Consider the following 8436-nt stretch of genomic DNA (forward strand, 5'->3'; position numbering starts at 1 on the left):
GAATTTCTTTCCTTTGAGCCAATCAGTTGTGTTGTGAAAAGGTAGGGATGGTATACAGAAGATAGCCCTATTTGGTAAAAGAACAAGTCCATATTATGGCAAGAACAGCTCAAATAAGCAAAGAGAAACGACAGTCCATCAATACTTTAAGGTCAGTCAATTCGGAAAATGTCAAGAACTCTGAAAGTTTCTTCAAGTGCAGTCGCAAAAACCAACAAGCGCTTTGATGAAACTGGCTCGCATGAGGACCGCCACAGGAATGGCAGACCCAGAGTTAGCTCTGCTGCAGAGGATAAGTTCATTAGAATTACCAGCCTCAGAAATTGCAGCCAAAAAAATGCTTCAGAGTTCAAGTAACAGACACATCTCAACATCAACTGTTCAGTGGAGACTGCGTAAATCAGGCCTTCATGTTCAAATTGCTGCAAAGAAACCACTCCTAAAGGATACCAATAAGAAGAGATTGCTTGGGCCATCAAACACGAGACCGGTGGAAATCTGTCCTTTGGTCGGATGTTGGTTCCAACCGACGTGTCTTTGTGAGACGCAGAGTAGGTGAACGGATGATCTCCGCATGTGTGGTTCCCACCGTGAAGCATGGAGTAGGAGGTGTGATGGTGTGGGGGTGCTTTGCTGGTGACACTGTCGGTGATTTATTTTGAATTCAAGGCACACTTACCCAGCATGGCTATCACAGCATTCTGCAGCGATACGCTATCCCATCTGGTTTGCGTTTAGTGGGACTATCATTTATTTTTCAACAGGACAATGACCCAACACACCTCCAGGCTGTGAAAGGGCTATTTGACCAAGAAGGAGAGTGATGAGTGCTGCATCAGATGACCTGGCCTCCACAATCATCCGACCTCAACCAAATTGAGATGGTTTGGGATGAGTTGGACTGCAGAGTGAAGGAAAAGCAGCCAAGAAGTGCTCAGCATATGTGGGAACTACTTCAAGACTGTTGGAAAAGCATTCCACATGAAGATGGATGAGAGAATGCCAAGAGTGTGCAAAGCTGTCATCAAGGCAAAGGATGGCTACTTTGAAGAATATAAAATATATTTGATTTGTGTAACACTTTTTTGATGTAGAAAAATAGTAAAAATAAAGAAAATGTAGATGTGTTCAAACTTTTGACTGGTACTGTATGTGCAAGTGAATCAGAATGAGATTTCATGTAATACCTCATGGAATCCATGAGTGGTCAGTAAGCCACGAACCAGCCGGCTCTCCGTGCGCACAATCTTGAAGGCCAGGTTGTACCGTTCTGTAAAGACAAAACATGAACACATAACAGCATAACATTACCATTCAACATAAATTAAAGGATTGGGCCAGGATATGAATTCAACAGAATTCTATACTCTCATATCTTTAGAATGTTTCTTATGGACATCGTACCTCCAACAGAACGGATGTTTCCATCTTTAGAGACGATGGCTTCAGCAAAGAACACCAGGACTGGGATCTTCCTGCTGAGGCCACTCCAGGCAATGCAAGGATGGTCCCTGAAGAGACAAAGAAAAACAGATAAATAAAGTATTCTTCTATTCTTACATTGAGAGGGTCATGCAGGGTCAAGCTACTCAAGAGTAGAGTTTATACTTTAAGCTCAAAAAATTAAATATGGGTGACAAAATACCCATATAAAGTCCAATAAAACAAGAACCTAAATGAGAGGGAAGAGTATCTAAAACACAGCATACCATTAGCCTAAAGCTGTAAACCCTTTCCAACATATCTTTAATGTCTCTTTATGTTGAGTTTAGAGTCCTGATGATGCTACCCTTAGGGTGGTGGAACGCAATCTGACATGGTGTTTACATTAGCGAAGCAGAGTGGTCGAGCCACACACAGTCTCATGGATACTGAACAATAACAAACCTGTCAAGTAACAAACACTCTGGTAACATTGCACTGAAAATATCTGATAGGTTGGCTGTGTCTGGTTCTATCAGTGACCATGGTGGAGATAAGGGCCTCTTTACACGACACATACGAGTCCCAGGAAATATATTTTTGTAGTGTAAAGAGTAGGATCTAGATTCAAATCTCTCTGAGAGACGTTTTTAATACATTTTAGTCTCTGATGACCAGGTCTGAGATAGGACTATTCTATACATTTTTAACAGATTACATTACAGCTCTTTGAGAATGATCTAAGGTGCATTGGCAGATTAATTAGTTGCCAAAGAGTTTAGTAGCCTAATGAAATTTGAATTCAGGACTAGATGAAGACAAGACCGTGAACTTCTTGGCCTCTTCTGCTGTGGTAGTACATGTTCTATTTAAGGACATACTTGAGGTGCCAGGCTATTTAAGTGCCAAATTGATCACATTTATAGACACCAAATAAGCCAGGCTTAATTTAGAGTGCACAGTAAGCTCTAGTTAACTAAGTTTAACCACATATTGACACGTTATACAGTATATTTAGATCATACAGGGATCTGTTCTTACAGTGTTTATTATTGTTGCATATAATTACATACTAGAACTCTTTGAATTGAATAGGATCTCAGTGGTGGCAATGAGTTTAAACATTGATCTGTGTATTTTTCTGTGTTACTTAGCACACTAATGTTGCTTTCTACAACTAGAAGGAAATGTAACAAAACCATTAGAAACACTTAATCAGAACAGCCACTTACTCTTGCTCGTCCTCTGTGGAGGACTCGGAATCCTCTTTATCCCGGATCACAGTTGGCATTTCCACCACAGTGAAGGGGGAAGTACCTCCTGACGAAATCTGCTTTGAGTCAGGTATCTGGGGTTATGACGGTGGGCATCTCCAGCTCTCACCGTCTACTGTTGAAATATCAGTCAAGATAAAACACAGCATTTTCATACTGAAGAATACACTGCTGTCTGGAATTGAGTTAACTTATATATCAATAATATCCATGCATAAATTAATATTATGAGTCCATATTAGCACTGTCCAGAAACAAGCTGAATCATAGACCGTCAAACACCTAGCCCTAACAATGTAAAATATTTTGTGTGTTGCTATTACAGCTAACGCTAGCTATGTTACATAGATATTACTAGCTCATGATACCAGCCAGCTAGGAACTTTCTGCAACATCTGAGATTGGTTAGCTACTTAGCTAACGTTAGCTAGATAGCTAAATTAGGTAATAAGGTTGGCACGTTAGCTACCTAGCTTTACTGTGTTTTGTAATACAAACTATATGTTTCATTAAGAGAGCAAGCTAACGTTCTGTGTTTTGAATCATGACAGCCGTAAAACTAACATATAAACATACCCAACTCTTCAGCATAGGATAAACTTCTGTATTCGAAGAACCACAGTTAGCTAGCTAGCCATCATAAAAAGTCTTCCTGTAGCTAGCCTATTTGTAACTACAACAACTGACTGGCAACCAATGGCGAGAGCATGCGCACTGCCCGTTTTTGGCCACACAACTTCCAATTTGTGATGAATTTCTATAATTCCAAATATGCATCATAAAATAAGAATTACAATGTTTTTATTGAGGGATAAAAACGGACTTGGGCATTCCAATGCCTGCAATGTACTACTGAATCGGTGCATTTGGTCAGAGAATGTCACACAGGGAATGCTTTGGAATATTCAAGACGAATTACATTGTCTAGCATAGTATTGTAATGAAACAGCAGGGAGCAGGTCTCGAACCCTCGACCTCCTAGCCCGAGGTCCGGCGCGCTATCGACTGTGCCGCAAAAGCATGCTCCAGCGGCAGAGTCGATTTCCGCGCTTATAAACCCAGGGTCGTTACACTACTCCCTCCTTTCAAAGAGCGCGTCCTCGCGCTAGCTTGCGACTTTACGTCTTACAGGAACGCGCTCACCGGCCAAGCACACGCACTGTCGTGGATGCGAGGTCCGATCACTTCCGACACCAATGTAATGAAACAGGAGGGAGCGGGTCTCGAACCCTCGACCTTCTAGCCCGAGGTCCGGCGCGCTATCGACTGTGCCGCAAAAGCATGCTCCAGCGGCAGAGTCGATTTCCGCGCTTATAAACCCAGGGTCGTTACACTATTAAAACAATTGATAAAGTAATATAATAGATTTTTGGTGTTTTAATTTTTATAGTAGCGAATGTAAATCGTCGCCACTTCGTCTCCTGTGGCCGGGACCACCAGGAGAGCTAAATCAATCGCGCCCACAGTCGCAACTGTGGTTTGTGTTGTAATGATTGGTGGAATGAGCGAAATAAGGCGGAACCTAAAAGCACGTTACCAGTCGAACGACCCATTGTGATGAATGGGACGATGATGAAGCCATCTTCTGAGCTCTATAATTGGCCAAATTGAATGTCCATATCAGCTAGTTATTGAGCGACAGTACAATAGCGAGCTTCACACGGTATTCTCAATCTCCAAACATTAGCAATGTTTTTACAGACATGTTGACATTATATGCCTATTGATTTCGACTCGCCGATCACTGTCGTATCACTATTGTAGAAGGTAAGTTAGACACATACATAATTTTGTTTGTATCGCGCTAGCAATGATGGTTGCTGTTGTAGCTAACGTTAGCTATAGTACCTACGATCATGGTGGTTCTTGCAACCTGACAGGTACTGTAGCATTCATCTGAGCTGTAACAAGCAGAATGAAGCTGTTATTTTCTTGTTCGTTTTTGCAAAGTGCTATGCTGTCTGCCCCTTACTCTCAGCCAACGTGTCTGGCAGGTGCATCCCACAGAAGGCAAGGATGAGTCGTTTTCTGAATGTTCTGCGGAGTTGGTTGGTCATGGTGTCTGTCATTGCCATGGGAAACACCGTCCAGAGTTTCAGAGATCACAGCTTCCTCTCTGAGAAACTCTACACGGGGACACCAGAGTTTGGTGAGTAGTTTCTACACGGGATTGCAACACTCTCTCTAAAGCAGGCCATGACATATCTTACCGTGCAAGGGTGGGTGTGGGTGCAGGATTTTGTTCCAACCTGTAGGATGTTATTATGCCTGTGTATAAGACTGGTAGACAAATCAATGTGGAACCATCACAGGCGCTTTACAACAGCAGTATGCTTAGTCTCCAAGGTGCAAGGAATTCAGAGAACGTCATGTAGGTTCTGCTTCCTTTTTACAGTAAATGGCCTCCAAGCAAGAACATTTGGAATCTGGACATTGTTGTCGTCAATTATCCGCTGCGCGTGCGCCATAGACATTCAGAACAAAATGTAAGATTTGCTGCATCCCTGCACTGTTGTCTGTTAATGCAACAGTGAGTGCATAAACTGTGATTTGTGTTCTGTCAGTCATCTTAATTAGTTGTATCCTCCTCCTTCATGTAGGCTCTATCACATCACCCTGTGGACATTTGTACTGGCTCTGGGACACTTCCTGTCTGAAGCCTTCATCTACAAAACGGCACCTCTGACCATTGGCGTTATGGCACCTCTCATTGTGGCGAGTAAGTACTGCAGCTCTATAATCCCATCTGATCAAATAGTGAGCTTGTTTTGTTAAAACCAGTAACAGTGTTAACAAATCATCAAACTACCAGGTACATAAGGTGCATCGCTCAACTAAATGTTTTGTCTGATGGAACTTGCTCAGAGCTTGTGCTGCTAGTGTCTATTATTGCAGAGTAAACCCATTGCATCCTCTCACCTCTCCAGGTTCCTCTATCGTGGGAATGCTGATTGGGTTCCAGTGTGTTCCAGAGCATCAGGAAGAGGTGGGTGCACGGCAGAAGAAGCGGAACTGATTCCAAGCAGCAGAAAACTGTTTTAGCCCAACTCTAGAGAAAGCTGCAGGATAGTCTACTGCTTCTTACCTTGATGAATGAGTGGTATATTTACTATACTGTATGTACACAAAGACAAGAGTCCAATATGTGTAAACTTTTTTAAGATGGGCTATGCAATAAGTGGGATTTATTTTGCAGGTGACTCGTTCCTGTGCTACGTGATATGTACATGTGCTACAATATACTATGGTTTTTATGGCTACAGCTGTTTCACTCTTACACTGAAAATTGAACAGTGATTGTCTATCAATGTTTCATGATGTACAATAATAATGCATAAATGTAGAGGTGATTTATGTATTAATTATAGTTTTGATTGTGTGATAGGGCTTGTGACTGGATTTTGACATCTGTCATTCACAGTACTTTAATGGAGGATCTCAACATTGGACCTTTTGTCTTGCTTTCTAAACTGCTCTGAGTGATAGTGAGTGATTTCTGTATGTTACTGGATTGTGTCTGTCGTGTAACATGTCCATGAATAAAGTAACAGAGCATTTTTCTCAATTAAAAAAAACAACAATATTCACCAGGTGCAATTGTGCACAGTATCTGAGAAGTTGTCCAAACAATGTCTACAAGCAGTTTTACAAAACTATAATTATGTTCTTCATTACAGAGTATGACAAGCATTTTAAAATTGCATCACCATTTGTACAGTACCAGTCAAAAGTTTGGACACTTACGCATTCCAGGGTTTTTCTTTATTTTTACTATTTTCTGCATTTTACAATAATAGTGACTACATCAAAACTATGAAAGAACACATGAAATCATGTAACAAAAGTGTTAAACAAATCAAAATAGATTTTAGTTTCCCACCATTTGCATTGAAAGCTTTGCACACTCTTGGTATGCTCTTAAACAGCTTCACCTGGAATGCTTTTCCAACAGTCTTAAAGGAGTTCCCACATGCTGAGCACTTGTTGGCTGCTTTTCCTTAACTCTGTGGTCCAACTCATCCCAAACCATCTCAATTGGGTTGAGGTCGGGTGATTGTGGAGGCCAGGTCATCTGATGCATCACTCCAGCACTCTCCTTCTTGGTCAAATAGCCCTGTTGGGTCATTGTCCTGTTGAAAAACAAATGATACTCCCACTAAGCGCAAACCAGATGGGATAGCGTATCGCTGCAGAATGCTGTGGTAGCCATGCTAGTTAAGTGTGCCTTGAATTCAAAATAAATCAGTGTCACCAGCAAAGCACCATCACACCACCACCTCAATGCTTCACGGTGGGAACCTCACGTGGAGATCATCCATTCACCTACTCTGCGTCTCACAAAGACACGTCGGTTGGAACAAAAAATGTCAAATTTGGACTCATCAGACCGAAGTACAGATTCCACCAGTCTAATGCCATTACTTGTGTTTCTTGGCCCAAGCAAGTCTCTTCTTATTATTGGTGTCCTTTAGTAGTGATTTCTTTGCAGCAATTCAACCATGGCCTGATTCACGCAGTCTCCTCTGAACAGTTGATGTTGAGATGTGTCTGTTACTTGAACTCTGTGAAGCATTTATTTGGGCTGCATTTTCTGAGGCTGGTAACTCTAATGAACTTGTCCTCTGCAGCAGAGGTAACTCTGGGTCTTCCTTTCCTGTGGCGGTCCTCATGAAAACCAATTTCATCATAAAGCTTGATGGTTTTTGCGACTGCACTTAAAAAAACGTTCAAAGTTCTTGAAATGTTCTGCATTGACTGACATTCATGTCTTAAAGTAATGATGGACTGTAATTTCTCTTTGCTTATTTGAGCTGTTCTTGCCATAATATGGACTTGGTCTATTACCAAATAGTGCTATCTTTTGTATACACCCCTACCTTTTCACAACACAACTGATTGGCTCAAATGCATTAAGAATGGAAGAAATTCCACAAATTCACTTTTAAGTATGCACACCTGTAAAGTGAAATGCATTCCAGGTGACTACCTCATGAAGCTGGTTGAGAGAATGCCAAGAGTGTGCAAAGCTGTCATCAATGCAAAGGGTGGCTACTTTGAAGAATCTCAAATATTAAATATATTTTGATTTGTTTAACACTTCTTTGGTTACTACATGATTCCATATGTGTTATTTCATAGCTTTGATGTCTTCACAATTATTCTACAATGTAGAAAATAGTAAAAATAAATAAAAACCCTTGAATGAGTTGGTGTGTCCAAACTTTTGACTGGTACTGTATATACAATGATTATACAAAACAATATACTGTATAATTTGAGTGAAAAACACTTCTTATAAGATTACACAATCATTAAAAAAGAAAAATCACTGGACAACTTCTAACCGCAACACATCAAGTCAAATAAGCAGATGAAAAAGGTTTCTCAGTAACAAAACTACAGGTCAAAAGAATCATATACTTTAGAAAATACAACACTAGCCTACTTCCAAAAAGTCCATTGGATTGTCTCTCGCCACGCTAATGATTTTTTGCTCACATTCTGTTGTCATTGTGTTCCTATAAAGGCTATTTAACAAGTCAATGCAGATAAATATTAAATAGAATAGTCCCAAAGTTCTAAGAATGTGGTTAAAGAGGTTGAGTCCTTACGAGACATACTCAGATGCACAGTATCAACCATATTCACCATTATCAGCAGTACTTGTTACTTTTATTTATTATTTTTACTTATCTATTTTTTACTTAACATGTATTTTTCTTAAAACTGCATTGTTGGT

At 40.6% G+C, this 8436-nt stretch overlaps 2 protein-coding genes across 4 annotated transcripts in view; one reads left to right on the forward strand and one right to left on the reverse strand.

Moving 5' to 3' along the window:
- ttll5 (tubulin tyrosine ligase-like family, member 5) overlaps positions 1 to 3359 on the reverse strand; it is a 93138-nt gene extending 89779 nt beyond the window's left edge. Inside the window, exons 1-4 of the mRNA XM_039009071.1 lie at positions 3273 to 3359; positions 2655 to 2811; positions 1405 to 1511; positions 1188 to 1270 (exon numbers count right to left, since the gene is read on the reverse strand). Coding sequence (XP_038864999.1) covers positions 1188 to 1270; positions 1405 to 1511; positions 2655 to 2713 — 249 coding nt within the window. The 5' untranslated portion in view covers positions 2714 to 2811; positions 3273 to 3359. The remainder of the gene's footprint in view (positions 1 to 1187; positions 1271 to 1404; positions 1512 to 2654; positions 2812 to 3272) is intronic.
- A 938-nt stretch (positions 3360 to 4297) lies between these two features.
- On the forward strand, positions 4298 to 6283 carry erg28 (ergosterol biosynthesis 28 homolog). 3 transcript variants are annotated; one of them, XM_039008945.1, is made up of 6 exons: positions 4298 to 4463; positions 4675 to 4845; positions 5092 to 5182; positions 5297 to 5415; positions 5624 to 5682; positions 5893 to 6283. In XM_039008945.1, exons 2-6 carry the CDS (start codon positions 4713 to 4715, stop codon positions 5914 to 5916), a joined length of 426 nt encoding a protein of 141 aa, XP_038864873.1. In that variant the 5' UTR covers positions 4298 to 4463; positions 4675 to 4712; the 3' UTR covers positions 5917 to 6283. The 3 variants fall into 3 exon arrangements, with proteins under 3 accessions (XP_038864873.1, XP_038864870.1, XP_038864872.1); XM_039008942.1 differs by having other exon boundaries at positions 4301 to 4463; positions 5624 to 6283; XM_039008944.1 differs by having other exon boundaries at positions 4301 to 4463; positions 4691 to 4845; positions 5624 to 6283.
- Positions 6284 to 8436: the final 2153 nt, after the last annotated feature.

The sequence above is a fragment of the Salvelinus namaycush genome, chromosome 15, assembly GCF_016432855.1.
Source record: "Salvelinus namaycush isolate Seneca chromosome 15, SaNama_1.0, whole genome shotgun sequence".
NCBI lineage: Eukaryota > Metazoa > Chordata > Actinopteri > Salmoniformes > Salmonidae > Salvelinus > Salvelinus namaycush.

Bases quoted from the DNA above. Each gene is read 5' to 3' on its own strand.
- erg28 (XM_039008942.1), top strand. From the start codon at position 4,713: ATGAGTCGTTTTCTGAATGTTCTGCGGAGTTGGTTGGTCATGGTGTCT. The intron at 5,183-5,296 runs GTAAGATTTGCT...TCCTTCATGTAG, and splicing joins ATAGACATTCAGAACAAAAT to GCTCTATCACATCACCCTGT. The intron at 5,416-5,623 runs GTAAGTACTGCA...TCACCTCTCCAG, and splicing joins GGCACCTCTCATTGTGGCGA to GTTCCTCTATCGTGGGAATG.